Source organism: Dendropsophus ebraccatus, chromosome 2 (assembly GCF_027789765.1).
Source record: "Dendropsophus ebraccatus isolate aDenEbr1 chromosome 2, aDenEbr1.pat, whole genome shotgun sequence".
Taxonomy (NCBI): Eukaryota; Metazoa; Chordata; class Amphibia; order Anura; family Hylidae; genus Dendropsophus; species Dendropsophus ebraccatus.
In genome coordinates, this window is record NC_091455.1 from 210,157,762 (window position 1) to 210,178,229 (window position 20,468).

General features: G+C 45.8%; 1 protein-coding gene across 3 annotated transcripts; it reads right to left on the reverse strand.

The window, feature by feature from the left end:
- Positions 1-4,988: 4,988 nt before the first annotated feature.
- Positions 4,989-20,438, reverse strand: UMAD1 (UBAP1-MVB12-associated (UMA) domain containing 1). 3 transcript variants are annotated; one of them, XM_069960617.1, is made up of 4 exons: positions 20,385-20,438; positions 14,773-14,875; positions 6,857-6,933; positions 4,989-5,549 (listed from the first exon to the last, which is right to left on the reverse strand). In XM_069960617.1, the coding sequence occupies exons 1-4, from the start codon at positions 20,421-20,423 to the stop codon at positions 5,292-5,294; spliced, it is 477 nt and encodes a 158-aa protein (XP_069816718.1). In that variant the 5' UTR covers positions 20,424-20,438; the 3' UTR covers positions 4,989-5,291. The 3 variants fall into 3 exon arrangements, with proteins under 3 accessions (XP_069816718.1, XP_069816719.1, XP_069816717.1); XM_069960618.1 differs by lacking the exon at positions 20,385-20,438 and adding an exon at positions 20,097-20,204; XM_069960616.1 differs by lacking the exon at positions 20,385-20,438 and adding an exon at positions 18,403-18,501.
- Between the last annotated feature and the right edge of the window lie 30 nt (positions 20,439-20,468).

Here is a 20,468-nt window from a genome sequence, read left to right on the forward strand (position 1 = left end):
AGAGTAGCCAATTCCCCCATTTCTGTGGCCCCAGCAGAAAAAACAATAAACCAGTAACTCACCTGTCCTCCGGTCCCAGCAGCTCCTCTCCCGGCAGAGCGCGCACTCCCGTCATCCTCCAGGGCGGGCAGCGGGGTATACAGACACTGACTGTGCCGGAAGTAATTCATGATGGAGGCTGCAGGTCACTTCCGGTACAGTCAGTGTCTCTGTACACCGCTGCCCGCCCCGGAGGATGACGGGAGTGCGCGCTCTGCCGGGAGAGGAGCTGCTGGGACCGGAGGACAGGTGAGTTACTGGTTTATTGTTTTTTTCGCTGGGGCCACATATAATGCGGGACACTGGGGGCCGTTCCGGGACCGCGGGACAGCACCCCGAAAACGGGACTGTCCCGCGAAATCCGGGACAGTTGGGAGGTATGCTGTAGGGCCCTCCCGAGAAACCAGGACACATGTACCAGATACCCGGGCACACATATGTGTGCGCCTTCAGGGAAGAAAGGTGGAGAAACAAATGGGTTATGGGGGCCCAAACACATTTTTTGCACAGGGGCCCTTTGCAGTCTATGTCCGCCCCTGATTTATAGGGTCATTCTCCATGTATAGGATCCCTCTCTTCCATGTATAGGGTCACTCTCTTCCATGTATAGGGTCATTTTCCATGTATAGGGTCCCTCTCTTCCATGTATAGGGTCATTCTCTTCCATGTATAGGGTCATTTTCCATGTATAGGGTCCCTCTCTTCCATGTATAGGGTCATTCTCTTCCATGTATAGGGTCATTTTCCATGTATAGGGTCCCTCTCTTCCATGTATAGGGTCATTCTCTTCCATGTATAGGGTCATTCTCCATGTATAGGATCCCTCTCTTCTATGTATAGGGTCCCTCTCTTCCATGTATAGGGTCATTCTCCATGTATAGGGTCCCTCTCTTCCATGTATAGGGTCCCTCTCTTCCATGTATAGGGCCATTCTCCATGTATAGGATCCCTCTCTTCTATGTATAGGGTCCCTCTCTTCCATGTATAGGGTCATTCTCTTCCATGTATAGGGCCATTCTCCATGTATAGGATCCCTCTCTTCTATGTATAGGGTCCCTCTCTTCCATGTATAGGGTCATTCTCCATGTATAGGGTCCCTCTCTTCCATGTATAGGGTCCCTCTCTTCCATGTATAGGGTCATTCTCTTCCATGTATAGGGTCATTCTCCATGTATAGGGTCATTCTCCATGTATAGGGTCACTCTCTTCGCCCAGGCTATCTCCATAGTGAAGCCACCCCTGACAATCATATAGGCAGAGCTGGCATCTATAACCAGAGGTTCTTCTCCCCCTTGCACAGTGCTTATTAGCTCAGACATGCTGACTGTTTCCTGTACATAAGAAGTGGAACGACCTTTATGCTACAGGCACCTATAGAGTAAGCGTAGCCGCCATTCACCGGCGAGCAGGAAGATTCCTCCCAACTGTAACAGAAGAGCAGATGTTGATCACACGTCTGCAGATCCGTTATCACAACCATTTCCTCTATATATCACCGTCTCCCAACATCTGCGGCCGCTCTGCGCTCTGACCCATAAACCTTCTTCTCTCACTGTAGTTAAAGTGATGAAAACCACAAACAAAAAAACAAAAAGTAAAATATCATAAAATGCAACGAATACCGAGCCCATCAATCAGTGGTGACAACCTGACTGCCTTCCGTAGAGGCACAACCCTCACCATGTTGCATCCTGCAACTATTTTTTGCAGCCATAAATCATTGAACTGCCGCCCTTTAAATCCTTCCGCCCTAGGCACTTGCCCCTTGTTCAGGTCAGTCGAGAAGACACTCTTCGGTCTGGAGATGTGCACTGGGTCTTCTGTGAGACACAAGGTCGGTTTAGGCCACACATTGGTTACATCCATTGTTGTGTGTTACATCCATTGACTATGATGGGGCTTTCTCACCCATAAGGCTGATCGCAGGTAAATGTCCCATAGACTTATAAGGGGAGGTGATTCTTATGCTTCTTCCTTGAAGAACGAAGACTACGACCCTGTTCACACTGCCATCATGGCTTCTGTTCCAAACCTCGACAGCAGTGCTGCATCCAGACGGAGAGACTCTCTCCACAATCGGGTTTTATCATGGCGCCTATTGTTTTGTCTGGAAGAATAGCGCAATGGGCCGTGCTTTTTCCTCCAAACACATCTGATGGAACTACAATGGAGGCGGTAACAATAAATCCAGTCAGAGTTGTATCCTTAGTTGTCATCAGTTTCTTTAAAGGAGTTCTCTGACCCTTTTTTCTTATTGTAGTAGACCACCATTGTAATCCCATACTCTCCCTTAGTTGTTTCCGCCAACCTTTTTTTTTTGCCTCCATGATTTCCTGTTGCTGCTTTTCTTACGTGTGCTTATTTACATGGAAAATCTTCTTGTTGATGTCACATCTGGGGTGCAAGTGTCAGTAGTAAGGACATCATCAAAGCTCCACCCCCTCCTCTGACTGTAGCCCAACCCCCTCCTCTGACTGTAGCCCCATCCCCCTCTGACAGTAGCCCCTCCCCTCTAACCGTAGCCCCAACCCTCCTCCTCTCTGAATGTAGCTCCACCCCCTTCTCTTTGCCCAGAACCCCCACCTCTCCTCTGACTACAACTCCACCCCTCCTGACTGTAGCCCCACTCTCGCCTCTCAGACCATAGCCCCACCCCCATCCATCTGACTGTAGCTCCACCCCCTCCTCTCTGACTGTAGTCCCACCCTCTTCTCTGACTGTAGCCCCAACCCTCCTCCTCTCTGACTGTAGCCCCACTCTCCTCTGACTGTAGCCCCATCTCTTCCCTCTAACTGCAGCTCCACCCCCTTCTCTCTGACTGTAGCCCCAACCCTCTTTCCTCTGAATGAAGCTCCACCTCCTCCTCTTTAACTGTAGCCCCATCTCTCCTCTCTGACTACAGCTCCACCCCTCTTGACTGTAGCCCCACCCCCTCCTCTCTGACCATAGGCCCACCCCCTCCTCTGACTGTAGCCCCACCCCCTCCTCTGACTGTAGCCCCAACCCTCCTCCTCTCTGAATGTAGCTCTACCTTCCTCTTTGACTGTTACCCCACCTCGCCTTTCTGACTACAGCTCCACCCCTCCTGACTGTAGCCCCACCCCCTCCTCTCTGACCATAGCCCCACCCCCTCCAACTGTAGCTCCACCCTCTGACTGTAGCTCCACTTACTCCTCTCTGACTGGAGCCCCACCTCCTCCTCTCTGACCATAGCCCCACCCTCTTCTCTGACTGTAGCTCCACCCCCTCTTCTCTCTGACTGTATCTCTATTTACTCCTCTCTGACTGGAGCCCAATCCCCCTACTGACTGTAGCTCCACCTACTCTGTGTTTCTAGAGAATTGAAAAAAAAATATATAGTTACTTTATAGCAAAACCAGCACCACCCCTGTCCATAGGGTGTTTGTGGTATTCACACCAAGGAACTAAGATGTAAAACCCGCAACGCGAGGGTCTTGTGTCCAACCAGCATGACCGCCAACATAGTGATCCTTCTATTATACTGTAATCAGATTATGGATGATGGTATGCTTTATGTATACAACAGGGACATATTCCTCAGTGCTTATGATCAGGAGACAGGTGAGGACGTGAAACAACATGGTGGATGGCCGACGCTGAACTCACCTCCAAGCTCCTCTACTGTATAACAGGGTCACCGGGATCAATATGGCTGATATGTAAGTAGACGATTACTGAGATACGATGATAAACCATATATACTGGAAAACCAGCCATCCGTTATATACATAAAAAGAGAACACCACAGCTAATGGGGGGGAAGGAAGCTAAAGTCTGAAAAAAATCACCAAGAGTGGTGATCCAGGCTCAGAAAAACATGGCCGCTCTCAGAACGAGCAACACCTGACTATAAAGCTCTGTTACACTGAAATGAATGGACCAGAGTTGTAATACCACAAACAACCAGGGCGCATGGGTGGCACTGTTCTTTGCGAGAAAGTAGCTGTGTTTTGATAACCCCTTTAAGAACAGGAAGAATAAATTTAAGGAGTCATATTTTATTAAGATATTCTGAGGTGATAAATAAACTACCATTGACCCTGAACATAGAGCATGGGTGTAGCTCAGGATCAGCAATGTAATGTACATGCACAGTGACCCCACTAGCAGAATAGTGAGTGCAGCTCTGGAGTATAATACAGGATGTAACTCAGGATAAGTAATGTAATGTATGTACACAGTGACCCCACCAGCAGAATAGTGAGTGCAGCTCTGGAGTTTAAGGGTACTATTACACGGCCCGATAATCGTTTAACAAGGGCTGCATGGACATTGCTTAAACTGCATACATCCTATCTATTGTTTAGGGCTCCTCTTGTGGTCCACTTCTCCCCAGATCCTGTGCTGCAGCTCCAAAGTGGCCTGTCATAGCTGACAGGCCGCTCAGCCAATCACTGCCTGTGGCGGTCCCGGCCAGTGATTGGCTGAGTGGCCTGTCAGCTAAGACAGGCCGCTCTAAAGCTACAGGCCAGGACCCGGGGAGAAGCAGACCGCAAGAGGAGCCCTGAACCACGGATAGGTAATGTATGCAGTTTGCAAATCGTCAGCCGCCGGCCACGCAACACTATTACACGTAGCCATGCGCGGTTGGCGCCCGACAATTATAGGTCCAAACCTATATCAACGATCAGCCGATGATCGTTGTCATCGGCTGATCGTTGTGTTTATTACACGGAACGATAATCAGCTGGATAGGGCAGATTATCGTTCCGTGTAATAGGGCCCTAATACAGGATGTAACTCAGGATCAGTAATGTAATGTATGTACACAGTAACCCCACCAGCAGAATAGGGAGGGCAGCTCTGGAGTATAATACAGGATGTAACTCAGGATCAGTAATGTAAGTGCACAGTTTATGTAGATGAATTCTATATAAAATGTCTGAACGTGAGAATAGTGAGCAAAATGAGTGACTGCTATTTCAGCATTAACCACAAAAACTAAAATGATTTAATGCACCAGTCCACTGCAATTAAAATGTACATACATATAGCTTTCCACCACTGCTCTGTTAATTTCACACAGTCCCATCATGAAAATGTAATATGAGTGAAGAAGTAGCTTATAAGTGAACTGAAAGGACGCATGGAGTGTCAGCCCACACTAGGCCGGGCCATTAGGATGGAGGCCACAGGTGGTCATATTCCTGTGAGTGCAGCCACACAGATGGGGTGAGTGGTGATCACACATATAAAGTGTCTGAACAGGTTAGAAGAGTCACAGCGCAGGCTCAGAGACCGCACAGCACAGAGTTCTCCAGGGTGAAGTCATAATGGAATCTGGCAAAAGTCTCGTCCAGGCTGTAAACTGGGACTGGCTCCGGGAGCTCCTGGCAGATGTTCTGCACCTCCAACACATGGGGGGCAAGGATGAAGGGGATGTCGTTCAGCAAGTCGGCCATAGCTGGGTTACCTTCTGAGGCCTGACTGGTCAGTTTGGCAGCACCAGAGAAAGTGGTGTTTCCTTGTGTAAAGTTTCCTGGTGGCAACTAAAAGAGAAAAGCAGAGGAAGATGAGAAATTGTGACTATATAACTACTATAATAATATAATAAATACTGCTCCTATATACAAGAATATAACTACTATAATACTGCTCCTATATACAGGAATATAACTACTATAATACTGCTCCTATATACAAGAATATAACTACTATAATACTGCTCCTATATACAGGAATATAACTACTATAATACTGCTCCTATATACAGGAATATAACTACTATAATACTGCTCCTATATACAAGAATATAACTACTATAATACTGCTCCTATATACAAGAATATAACTACTATAATACTGCTCGTATATACAGGAATATAACTACTATAATACTGCTCCTATATACAAGAATATAACTACTATAATACTGCTCCTATATACAAGAATATAACTACTATAATACTGCTCCTTTATACAGGAATATATCTGCTATAATACTGCTCCCTATATACAGGAATATAACTACTATAATACTGCTCCTATATACAGGAATATAACTACTATAATACTGCTCATATATACAGGAATATAACTACTATAATACTGCTCCCTATATACAAGAATATAACTACTATAATACTGCTCCTTTATACAGGAATATAACTACTATAATACTGCTCCCTATATACAGGAATATAACTACTATAATACTGCTCCTTTATACAGGAATATATCTGCTATAATACTGCTCCCTATATACAGGAATATAACTACTATAATACTGCTCCTATATACAAGAATACAAGTAGAAAAATTCACAAATACCCCAGCAGAGCTTTCTCTAGTCATCTGTAATATACTGTATTCATATATTGCTCTTCTATGATGCATGAAATGTGTCTGTCAGGGAACTTTCCAATAACCACAGGCAGAATTGTGAATACAGCTCAGGAGAATAACACAGCATCAGTAATGCCATGTAGTAATGTGACTGTAATATTCTATGTATATATAAGCCCTGTTATTAGTGACTGTCATCACTTGCTAATAGTCAATGATTGATCCGCATCCCTGGGATGATCAGGCGGCTGTATACGTGTATTGTGCATGTGATATCCACACCGGGCCGGAATACTATGAAGCTTCTTGTGGTAAGAATTCCTTGAATCGTCCATGCTCCAAGAAGCCCGGCGACGCCACTCACTTGAAACTCATACACTTCCATTATTCATTGACCTTTCTTGGTTTCCAAAGCTTTTAATTCTGAAAGGCCGGGGGGGGGGGGGGGATTGGCGGAGAACCAAAAGCCAAAAAGCATTTCTGGAGATCCTGAGCACTGGCGCTGCGTTACCTGGTAAGGAAGATTGTAGGAGAGATCGCTCCCAGGGAACGGGGGTGCTGAGTCCCTACGCTCAGCAGGGGTCTGTCCTGTAGGAGAAACAAAAGGGACGTTACTTGATCTGTACATGGCAACGTCTGGTGCAGGATTATGGATTGTTCTGGATCAGACAGACCTATACATGGAAGGGTAGTGACCCTATAGAGCAAAGGTGTCAAAGTTGCGGCCCTTTAGCTGTCACAAAACTACAGTTCCCATCATGCCTGCTGAGCCAAAGCGAAATTGTCGTTTTGCGAGAGCTGGAGGGCTGTGGGTTTGACACCTTTTCCCTAGGGATATAAAATCCAAACAAACTACATTTGACCCCTTAAAGGGGTACTCTGGCGATTTTTTTTTTTTTTTTTTAAATCAATCGGTTTCAGAAAGTGCCAGAGATTTGTGATTTACTTCTGTTTAAAAATTTACAATTTTCCAGTACTTATCAGCTGCTGTATGTCCTGCAGGAAGTGGTGTATTCTTTCCAGTATGACACAGTTTTCTCTGCTGCCACCTCTGTCCACGTCAGGAACTGTCCAGAGCAGCAGCAAATCCCCATAGAAAACTTCTCTTGCTCGGGACAGTTCTTGACATGGACAGTGACCGAAAGTGCACATATTAATAAAAACAATCCTTTCTTTAAAGGGGTACTCCAGCGGGGGGGGGGGGGGGTCACTTTTTTGCTGGGACCGGGGAGGAGGTGGCCGAGGAAAAGACGTGCACTCACCTCCCCGATTCCAGCAGCGGGTCCTGCACCGCGGCGCTCCGGTGCCCGGTTCCCGCCCGCTTCTGGGTGTCTGACGTGGGCCCGAGACGTGATGTCTCAAGTCCGCTCAGCCACTCAGTGAAGGAGGCGGGATCTGAGCAGACTTGAAACGGATCCCGCCTCCTTCACTGAGTGGCTGAGCAGACCTGAGACGTCATGTCTCGGGCCCGCGTCAGACACCCGGAAGCGGACACCGGAGCGCCGCGATGCGGGACCCGCCGCTGGAATCGGGGAGGTGAGTGCACGTCTTTTCCCTCGGCCACCTCCTCCCCGGTCCCAGCAAAAAAGTGCCCCCCGCTGGAGTATCCCTTTAATAAAGTTATAAAACGAAGTAATGTAATATCTTAACCACGTTTGAGACCAGTGTCTGATCGCTGGGGGGGTGGGAGTCTGACCTATTGCATGGATTGTCACATAGGTCACCCCAAGCCCCATGCATTGTCTATAAGAGAATGAAGGCACCCAAGATTTCTGCTTGAAATTCCTCTTCTATTCTGCTCTGGCAGAATAGGAGCAGAATGCAAGCAGAATTCAAGCCTCATTGTATTCTATAGGATTCCTCTAGCGGAAACCACCCATAGGCCCCGTTCACACTGAACAAAAACGTCGGAGTTCCGCGGCGGAGCACTCCATGCTCAGTGTGCTGCTTTGAGTGAAGGAGAGGGCGTGCGCTCCTCCGCTGCCACCGCTGTCCGCTCTAGCAAATGACATGTCATTTCTTTGAGCGTAGAACGGCGGCAGCGGATGTGCGCACGCGCCCTCTCCTTCACTTACAGTGAGACACTGAGCACGGCGGGAATTTTGCCGTTCTTGCTCAGTGTGAACGGGGCTAAAGTAGTAACATGTCACTTCTTTGGGCAGAAAGCGGATCTGCGACGGAAATTCCACTGTGTGAGAAGCACAGCGCAAAGCCCAGTGAAAACAATGGAAAAGTGCTTTGCTCAATTTAAAGGGGCGGATTTTCGAGTGAAATTTGGTGCCGAATCCACCTCTTTTACTCAGTGTGGGTAAGCCCGAAGGTAAATTCTGGCTAAACTGCTCAATGTAAATATATATATATATATATATATATATATATATATATATATATATAAATATAAATATCAGCCTCAGCCAATCAGTGGCCACGTTGTTGTTCTGGTTTGGCTGCTGATTGGCAGAGCAGGCAGTGTCTCAGGCTGATTTCAGAAGTTCTGCACATCGGGACTGGGACTGCGTGACAACCACAGTAGCAGGGGAGTGAGGAAGGCGAGTATCTTTCTTTTTTATGTTGACCTGAGCACATTACAGATTCTTGTTTGGCTACAGCTATTCATAGCTCAGCTGAGTGTGCATGTACAGTATTGTGAATGGAGAGAGGAGTGGTCAGACACGTCCGTTAACAAGCCCCGCAGCACTGTGTGCGGCAAATGAGCAGGGAAGCGCTCCGGGCAGGTATATGTCAGCATGTAAGCTCCCCGCCATCCCGTCTCATGGACTGAGAGGTGTCACTGCTATGATTATAATCCTTTTAGCCGCTCCTTATAACGCTGCTGCACCTTTATAGGCAGACAACAGGCTTTTTATACATATTCCCACGTATACATTCCATGATAAGCCGCCGAGGTTTCTGACATAGGCCAGGCCGCTAACAGACAAAGCCATGAACTCTAGACATACAATGCCATGTACACAGAGACCTCCCTGTCCCCCAGCCCAGCAGGACTGCTCTGTACCTTCTGCTATTGTCTCTATCATCTCATATAGGCAGCAGGCAAGTGTTAGATTTGGGATTTTTGTTCCTTTAAAAGGTTAATATTGACCCTTAAAGGGAATGGGTCACCAGAATTTTCTTTCTCTGATTAGAGTCAAGATACTAAAAGTTGTTCTTTTATTGTAATCTTTTTTTCTTTTTTTTCTGACTGTAATTTTTTTGTATTTCACTTTTTGTACATTGTAATGGGGGCGGCCATATTGCCTAAGCAGTTTAACAGCATTTAGTGACATGCTTTACAGCAAGCCTCATGGACATAGAAGACAATAGACAGACACTGTCCCCTTGAGATGAATGTGAAGCATTACTGAGCACGCTCTGTGACCTGTGAAGAGGTCATTCCCCAGGGAGCTGCTATTGTCTCCTCTATCTACTGGTGTCACATGACGCTGCAATGCTGTACAGATCACTTTACAGCAGCCTCCTCTTATCACCACAGATACAAGAGGAAGTCTCAGCTTAGTTTTAGCCCCAGTGGTGAGAATGAAAAGCGCAAGATATCAGGATTATTTTATAATATTGATTAAAAAAAAATGAAAATTAGAAAAAAAATGTCACCAAAAATTCTTAAAAAAAATGTTTAACATAAAAATAATATTTATACAATAATTAACCTTCTGATTACACTGTCACTTTAAATGATAATGAGAACTGGCAGTCAGCTGACATCTGCAGGTCTGAAACAAGTTGTGGCCACTACAGGAGAAATGCAGTATTATATAGCGATCACTTGCTATCCATAGACCTGGTATATGGAAGAGGCAGTGCCCACTACAGGAGAAATGTGGTATTACATGGCGATCACCTGATATCCATAGACCTGGTATATGGAATAGGCAGCGGCCACTACAGGAGAAAAGCGGTATTACATGGTGCTCATTGTAAATATACGACTGAGCCCTCCATTACACTGACCAATAGGAGGCTTTCCTTCTGTAACAGAACATATGGAGCAGGAGGCCTACTGGGAATACCACCTTTACCTTCATGTCTAAGCCAGATGTTTGGAGCTCAGAATGGACATGGTATTATAAAGGTAGAGATTCCCATGAGTTATTATGGTTAAAATCAGGTTTTCATGCTGATAAAAGATCTGCCAGTAATTCTGATGTGGCTGATACCAGGGAACAACAGAATGCACAGGTAATGCCCCTTTAAAACAACTCTGTACTCACAATCTGACCCCCCCCAAACCACTTGTACCTTCGGATAGCTGCTTTTAATCCAAGATCTGTCCTGGGGTCCTTTGGGCAGGTGATGCAGTTATTATCCTAAAAAACTACTTTTAAACTTGGAGCCCCGTGCCAAACGGGAGTATCTGTGCCCTAACTGTGCACCACCCCTCTGTCCCTCCTCCCCACCCTCTTCATCATTAGGAATGCCACTGGCAGATTGCCTCCTATTCCCCACCTGTGTCAGCACGGCACATGGGCTGGATTGTTAAGGCACCTGTGCAGTGTTCAGCATGGAGAAAATGTTCCAGTAGCATTCCTAAGAGGGTGGGGAGGAGGGACGGAGGGGTGGTGCAAAGTTAGGGCACAGATACTCCCGTTTGGCACAGGCTACAAGTTTAAAAGTTGTTTTTTAGAACAATAACTGCATCACCTGCTGAACGGACACCAGGACAGATCTTGGATCTGAAGGTACAAGTGGTTTAGGGGGGTCAGATCGTGGGTACAGAGTCGCTTTAAGTGTAATGTGATGAGACATAAAACGAGACATAAAACGAGGCGACCTGGGATTATACTGTATGTAAATCTGCCAACTACATCAGAGAGCGGACAAATAATCTGCAGATCATCAGAACAGTTAATCTCAGGATCAGACGTCTCCTCACAATTTGCTGAAGATTAAGAACATTTGTTTGCAATAAATGTTTATTAGCTGAGATTAGTCTATACTGTACCTGCCGTACAGGGGGGGGGGGATGCTGGGATTAGTCTATACTGTACCGGCCATGCGGGGGGCCAGGTGCTGGGATTAGTCTATACTGTACCTGCCATGCAGGGGGCCAGGTGCAGGGATTAGTCTATACTGTACCTGCCGTACAGGGGGGGGGGGGGGGGGGGGGGCGGATGCTGGGATTAGTCTATACTGTACCTGCCATGCGGGGGGGCCAGGTGCTGGGATAAGTCTATACTGTACCTGCCGTAAGGGGGGCCAGGTGCTGGGATTAGTCTATACTGTACCTGCCGTAAGGGGGGCCAGGTGCTGGGATTAGTCTATACTGTACCTGCCATGCGGGGGGCCAGGTGCTGGGATTAGTCTATACTGTACCTGCCGTACGGGGGGGCCGGGGGCTGGAATTAGTCTATACTGTACCTGCCGTACAGGGGGAGCGGATGCTGGGATTAGTCTATACTGTACCTGCCGTACGGGGGTCCAGGTGCAGGGATTAGTCTATACTGTACCTGCCGTACGGGGGGACAGGTGCAGGGATTAGCCTATACTGTACCTGAGGTACGGGGGGGGGGGGCGGGGCGGGGGATAGGATAAGTCTATACTGTACCTGCCTTACGGGGGGGCCGGGTGATAGGGTAGTCTATACTGTACCTGCTTTACGGGGGGCGAGGTGCAGGGATTAGTCTATACTGTACCTGAGGTACGGGGGGCCGGGTGCTGGGATTAGTCTATACTGTACCTGAGGTACGGGGGTCCGGGTGCTGTAATTAGTCTATACTGTACCTGCCGTACGGGGGGCCGAGAAGAGAATGAAGAACATACAGGGGGCCGAGTGCCGGGATATGGGAAGGGATTAGTCTACACTGTACCCCATGTGATGTGAGAAAAGTACAGGGGCCCCATGTGCTGGGAGATGGGAAGGGGAGAACAAGGAGGGGCCACAGGATGTGTGTACACATGCCATGGAACTACTTGCAGAACCACTGACATCCATAGGGCAAACCCCAGCAATACTACAACCAAACTCCTATATGCATGTCGTACAATTTACATGTATACACCAGACTATCTTGTACGCTCCTTTATACACCAGACCCGGAGCCGCTGGCTATCATGTACACTCCTGTATACATAAGACATGGACCCTCATGTTGACTCCTGTACACACCAGATATGGCCTATCCTGTAAACTCCTGTATACACAAGACATGAACCATCCTGTACGCTGCTGTATACACCAGACTATCCTGTATGCTCCTGTATACAGACTATCCTGTACGCTCCTGTATACACCAGACTATCCTGTACGCTCCTGTATGCACCAGACTATCCTGTATGCTCCTGTATGCACCAGACTATCCTGTACGCTCCTGTATACACCAGACTATCCTGTACGCTCCTGTATACACCAGCCCTGGGCTATTATGTACGCTCCTGTATACACCAGCCCTAGGCTATCATGTAAGCTCCTGTATACACCAGACTATCCTGTACGCTCCTATATACACCAGTATTATACAGTATAAGCCCAGATCTGAGGTTCTGTGATTACAGTAACACTGGGGGTGAAAGAGATGATAAAAAGGTTAATATGTCCAATAATTTCAGCTATTTCACATGGTTCAGCTTAGTGAATCACGCTGCTGTAGGTTCGCAGAGACAGTATCATCAGGGTGGTAAGCGCAGGGCGGCATTTCAGGAATTTCATTACAATTTAAAAGGTAAAAGGTTTGTGACCTCCGGTAGATGAGCTCCAGCATGTGCTGCCCGGCTATATACAGTATATACAGTGAGGAAACCGTCAAGAAGGGGCTCCGACAGCTCCTCAATCTATACAGGCCCCACACCAGAGCCCACCCATCTATATAGATCCCCCAATTATACCAACACCAGACCCCCATCTATATAGATTCCCCTATTTATACAGATACCAGACCCCCATCTATATAGATTCCCCTATTTATACAGACACCAGACCCCTATCTATATAGATTCCTCTATTTATAGACACCAGACCCCCATCTATATAGATCCCCCAATTATACAGACACCAGACCCCCATCTATATAGATCCCCCAATTATACAGACACCAGACCCCCATCTATATAGTTCCCCCATTTATACAGACACCAGACCCCCATCTATATAGATCCCCTATTTACACAGACCCCCAAACCCGATCTCATTCTACCCTCATCTATATTGACCACAGACCATACCCCCTATTTATAAAGACCACCCATCTATACAGACTAAGGGGTTAATGGACGCTGCCTGGTCTGTGCCAGCACGTGGTCAATGTGAACGCCATCTCTTTCCTGGACAAACAGGTTCCTAACAATGTTATAGGCTGCAACACAAACACAAGAGAATCTCTGCCTCCACAACTACAAAGGGTGTGTGGTGCTTATAATAGTGCCGGAGCGTAATAAGAGACATCCCCGATATCAGCAACACCTGTGGGTGTAAATGTATATGGAGATACGTGAAAAAGTATTTACCTGGGAGGGGGGGGGGGGGGCAGAGAGGGTTCAAAACTACCGGCTGTAGAACACAGCACCCACCCTTTCCCTAGTATTGTAGCTGCTAGGCAGGACATGAGAGCATGGATAGAAAACTTTCATTCCCATCCCTGTTGTAAAACCACAATTCCCATAATGCCTTTGGCTGTCCAGGCATGATGGGAATTGTAGTTCTGCAAAAGCTGAAGGTTCCCCATCCCTGCATTAAATATGAAGACTCTGTAAGGAAATCATCATCGAACAATATAACAGAAATGATGCTGCCACCTTGTGCATTTGAGGAGAACTGCACATTGTCTATTCAATGCTCAACTGTTGCAAAACTACAACTCCCAGCATGCCCTGAAGCTGACGGCAGAGAAGCATAGTTCTTGCTGAAGGACGATCATACACTGGCCCCATGCATTTCTATACATTGAGCACATGAATGTGATTAACCCCATCATGAGAAAGTCACACAGAATATAAACCATGTCATTGGGATTTGCACTGGCGACCTGTAAGATTTGGGGAATCTGGTGTCCCCCCCCCTCCTGTATTGAGTGACCATTATCCCCTGTAGAGATACTACTATCTGCAGGAAATTTTTCCAGTCTACATAACCTGAGCTACAGGTTCAGCTATTGCAAAACTACAACTCTCTGTATTTAGCTCTCAGGGCATGCTGGGAGTTGTAGTTCTGCAACTGCTAAACATCTCATGGAGAAGTCCTAAGCTAAACCTCCTGTAATGTGGATGGGGAAACTTCATGTCCACCAGCTGTTGCAAAACTTCAATTTCCATCATGCCCGGACAACCAAAGTGAAGGAAATTGTAGTTATGCAACAGCTGTAGGGCCAGAGGTTCCCCCATCCCTGTCTAATAAGACGTCAAGATACTATACCAGTAGTAGGGTTCATAGACAAAAGCTGGAACATCTCTCTGCATATCTGTATAATAACTACTTACCCAGGAAAACAAAAGCATCAGCGTCTTTGTCTGCCGACTGACTTTTCTTTGTATCTTGGTTTTTCCGGAAGAAGCTGAACATTGTGGAGCTAAGTAACTGGCCCTTTAAAATCAAAACAAAAAAATAATTTAAAAAGGTTAAAGAACATTAAAGCAAGTAACAATACCAAGTAATAAGCCATGTGTGGTAGTAACATGGTTGGTGTAAGGCGTGCATGCAGCTGCTCAGCCACAGGCTCCCATGTCATGGAGCCCCCCTGGCGGGCACAGTTGTTGTGCGATTACCAGATGAGGTTTGGTCTCTGCAGACTCCACTACATAGCATTCTATTACACTGGTATCAGGATCTATACACCATTCTATTTCATCACTGGTATCAGGATCTATACACCATTCTATTCCATCACTGGTATCAGGATCTACACACCCTTCTAATACACTAGTATCAGGATTTATACACCATTCTATTCCATCACTGATATCAGCTCTATACACCATTCTATTCCATCACTGGTATCAGCTCTATAAACCATTCTATTACACTGGTATCAGGATCCATACACCATTCTATTACACTGATATCAGCTCTATGCACCATTCTATTATGCTGGTATCAGCTCTATACAGTTCTATTACAGCTATGATCAAAAGTTTACATACAGAATTTTTGCCGTATTATCATTCATATTTTCTGAAAAAGGGACATTACAAAAACTTTTTCCCACTCATGGTTAGTGGTCGGATGAAGCCATTAATTATGAAACTACTGTGTTTTCTCTTTTTAAATCATAATGACAACCAAAAAAATCCAAACGACCCTAATCAAAAGTTTACATCCCCCAGTTCTTAATACAGTTTATTGCCCCTCTAACATCAATGACAGCTTGGACTCTTTTGTGGTAGTTGTGGATGAGGCTCTTTATTTTCTCAGATGGTAAAGCCGCCCATTCCTCTTCGCAAAAAGCCTCCAGTTCCTGAACACTCCTGGGCTGTCTTGCATGAACTGCGGGCCTGAGATCTCTGCAGTGTGGCTCAATGATATTGAGGTCAGGAGACTGAGATGTCGACTTGGCCTTGTGTTTTGAATCGTTGTCATCTTGGAACGTCCAAGTACGTCCCATGCGCTGCCTCCAGACTGATGAGTGCAAATTTCCCTCTAGTATTGGCCGATAAACGACTGCATTTATCTTTCCTCCAACTTTGACCAAGTTTCCTTTGCCTTTGTAGCTCACACATCCCCAAACCATCAGTGATCCAGCCCCCGTGCTTTACAGCAGGAATGGTTCCACTTGGTGGTCTTGCAGACACCTCTCCAAATGTAACGGTTATGGTTGTGGCCAAAAAGTAAGACTTTGGTCTCATCACTCCAATGACTTTGTTCCAGAAGTTTTGAGGCTTGTCTCTGTGCTGTTTGGTGTATTGTAGGTGAGATACTTTGTGGCATTTGCGCATCTTGAATCAGCCACACCGCTAGTTTTCAGAGAGTCCTGATTTTCCATTTGTTAATCACAGTTAGAACACTGCCAACTGGCATTATCAATTGCTTGGATATCCTTTTGTATCCCTTTCCTGTTTTATACAGTGCAGCGACCTTTTCCCGTAGATTTGTTGACAATTCTTTTGCTTTCCCCGTGACTCACAATCCAGAAACATCAGTGGCCGGATGAAAGATGCGAGGGTCTGTCTGCATCCCTGGAACTCCCTCAGCTTTTATGTACACACAGATTACAAGCAGCCCGGTCACAGATGAGGACGTTACCTTTAGTAGCCATTCAAATCCATTTGTGTCAAATTCTGTGCAAGTTATCAGCCCCAAAATCATCAGGGGGTGGGAACTTGTGATCAGGGTCATTTGGATCTTTGTGGTTGTGATTATAATTTAAAAAGAGAAAAACACAGCAGTTTGATAATAAATGGCTTCACCGACCACTCACCATGAGTTGGAAAAAGGCTTTTATTTTATCATTTATATTCTCTGAAAAAAGGACAAGAAAGCAACAATTCTGCTGGGTATGTAATCTTTTGAGCACAAATGTACATTGGTAACAGCTCGATACACCATTCTAATCCATCACTGGTATCAGGATCTATACAACGTTCTATCCCACCACTGGTATCAGCTCTATATACCATTCTATTACACTGGTATCAGCTCTATACACCGTTCTATCCCATCACTGGTATCAGGATCTATACACCATTTTATCCCATCACTGGTATCAGGATCTATAGAACATTCTATTACACTAGTATCAGGATCTATACACCATTCTATTTCATCACTGGTATCAGGATCTATACACCATTCTATCCCATCACTGGTATCAGGATCTATACACCGTTCTATCCCATCACTGGTATCAGGATCTATACACCGTTCTATCCCATCACTGGTATCAGGATCTATAGACCATTCTATTCCATCACTGGTATCAGGATCTATAGACCATTCTATTCCATCACTGGTATCAGGGTCTATAGACCATTCTATTCAATCACTGGTATCAGCTCTATACACCGTTCTATCCCATCACTGGTATCAGGATCTATAGACCATTCTAATACACTAGTATCAGGATCTATACACCATTCTATCCCATCACTGGTATCAGGATCTATACACCGTTCTATCCCAAGGTGTTCCCCAAGGCTCTGTACTCGGGCCTCTTCTCTTCTCAGTCTACACCTCTGGCCTGGGACATATCATAGAATCTCACGGCTTCAGGTACCACCTCTACGCCGATGACACCCAGATCTACCTCTCTGGTCCGGATGTCACCTCTTTGCTATCTAGGATTCCAGAGTGTCTATTGGCCATATCTTCCTTCTTCTCTTCCAGCTTTCTAAAACTCAACATGGACGAAACAGAACTAATCTTTTTTCTCACATCCCGCCCCACCCTGCCATCTAATCTGTCAATCACTATCAATGACTGCACTCTATCCCCTGTCCCCCAAGTCCGCTGCCTTGGGGTCACCTTTGATTCTACCCTGTCCTTTAATTTACATATTCAGGCCCTGACCACCTTCTGCCGCTTTCACCTCAAAAACATTTCCAGAATCCGATCTTTTCTCACCCGACTCCACCAAACTGCTGGTCCATGCTCTCATTATTTCCTGCTTGGACTACTGTAATATCCTCCTTTCTGGCCTTCCATCTAACTCCCTTGATCCCCTCCAGTCTATCCGTAACTCTTCTGCCCGACTAATCCACTTTTCCCCTCGCTTTGCCTCTGCCTCTCCCCTCTGCCAATCCCTCCACTGGCTCCCCATTGCCCAAGGTATTCACTTTAAATTGTTGACCATGATGTACAAGCCCATCCACAACCTGTCCCCTCCGTACATCTCTGACCTGATATCCCGCCACCGTCCCTCATGCAACCTTCGATCCTCCAGTGACCTCCGTCTGCGCTCCCCCCTTGTTCGTACCTCACACAACCGCCTCCAAGACTTTGCCCGAGCCTCCCCCATACTCTGGAAGTCGCTACCCCGACATATCCGTCTCTCATCCACCATCAAGTCCTTCAAAAGTAACCTGAAAACCCATCTCTTCAAACAAGGCTACAACCTTCAATAATTCTGCATCACACTGTGACTGGCTGCACTTTACCTCCTGTTTCTCTCCCCGTACCTTATGGATTGTAAGCCCTCGCGGGCAGGGTTGTCTTCCCATGTATCAGTCTGCCATCTGCCTTCATGTAATGTGTTTTGATCTTGTAATGTTCTTGTTTGTTACCCCTGTCTCCTGTATAGCGCTCTGGAATTAAGGGCGCTTTATAAATAAATAATGATAATACCCATTACTGGTATCAGGATCTATAGACCATTCTATTCCATCACTGGTATCAGCTCTATACACCATTCTATTACACTGGTATAAGGATCCATACACCATTCTATTACCTCACTGCTATCAGGATCCATAGACCATTCTATTACCTCACTGCTATCAGGATCTATAGACCATTCTATTACCTCACTGCTATCAGGACCCATAGACCATTCTATTACCTCACTGCTATCAGGACGCAAATTTGTGAAGCGTTCCATATTTTTATAAAGATGGCCGGACCATGCTAAAAAGGAAGGACTTTGCCCCTCTGCCATTTTGTCTCAAACCCCCTCCTAATAGTCTCTGTAAGCTCATGCATGCGAGCAGGGACCTCACTCACATGGATAATTATATGTATATTTCTGTAATGTCTATTTTTTGGCTATGTATGTACCCCCAGAATTGTAAAGTGCTGCGGAATCTGTTGGCGCTATATAAATAAAAATTATTATTATTATACACTATACTAATCCCTCACTGCTATCAGGACCTATACACTATACTATTACCTCACGGCTATCAGGACCTTTACACTATACTATTACCTCACGGCTATCAGGACCTATACACTATACTATTACCTCACGGCTATCAGGACCTATACACTATACTATTACCTCACGGCTATCAGGACCTATACACAGTTCTATTACCTCACTGCTATTAGGACCTATACATCGTTCTATTACCTCACTGCTATCAGGACCTATACATTGTTCTATTTCCTCACGGCTAACAGGACCTATACACTATACTATTACCTCACTGCTATTAGGACCTATACACCGTTCTATTACCTCACTGCTATCAGGACCTATACACTCTACTATTTCCTCACGGCTATCAGGACCTATACACTATACTATTACCTCACTGCTATTAGGACCTATACATTGTTCTATTACCTCACTGCTATCAGGACCTATACACAGTTCTATTATCTCACTGCTATCAGGACCTATACACTATACTATTACCTCACTGCTATCAGGACCTATACACTCTACTATTTCCTCACGGCTATCAGGACCTATACACCGTTCTATTACCTCACGGCTATCAGGACCTATACACCGTTCTATTACCTCACTCCTGCTATCAGGTCCTATACACCGTTCTATTACCTCACTGCTATCAGGACCTATACACCGTTCTATTACCTCACTCCTGCTATCAGGTCCTATACACCGTTCTATTACCTCACGGCTATCAGGACCTATACACCGTTCTATTACCTCACTCCTGCTATCAGGTCCTATACACCGTTCTATTACCTCACTCCTGCTATCAGGACCTATACACCGTTCTATTACCTCACGGCTATCAGGACCTATACACCGTTCTATTACCTCACTCCTGCTATCAGGTCCTATACACCGTTCTATTACCTCACTCCTGCTATCAGGTCCTATACACCGTTCTATTACCTCACTCCTGCTATCAGGTCCTATACACCGTTCTATTACCCCATTGCTGCTCCCAGACTCATTTACCTCAGTGCCAGCCTGGCTGGAGCCCTCCGCACTCTTATAGATCACAGTCACTCCCCCTTTAACTGTCACTCAGGTGACTCAATAATATGACGTAGTTTGTTCAACGTTCCCAACAGCGCATGCGCCTCAGTCCAGCAAAGAAATACTTCCCCAATCCCTCAACAAGAGTTCCACCTCCTTTATAGTTCCTTCTATATAAATAGTAGAAAGCCTTTATTCTTCTCTTCTACTTATCCTTATTTATCTTATTGATTAATTCACCATTTTAATATCTTTTATAAGAATTACATGAAGAATAGCGGGATACGGTAATATAATTATGCCCATATCTGTAATGGCGGAACGTGAGCCCTGACGTTTGTTTCCTTCAGT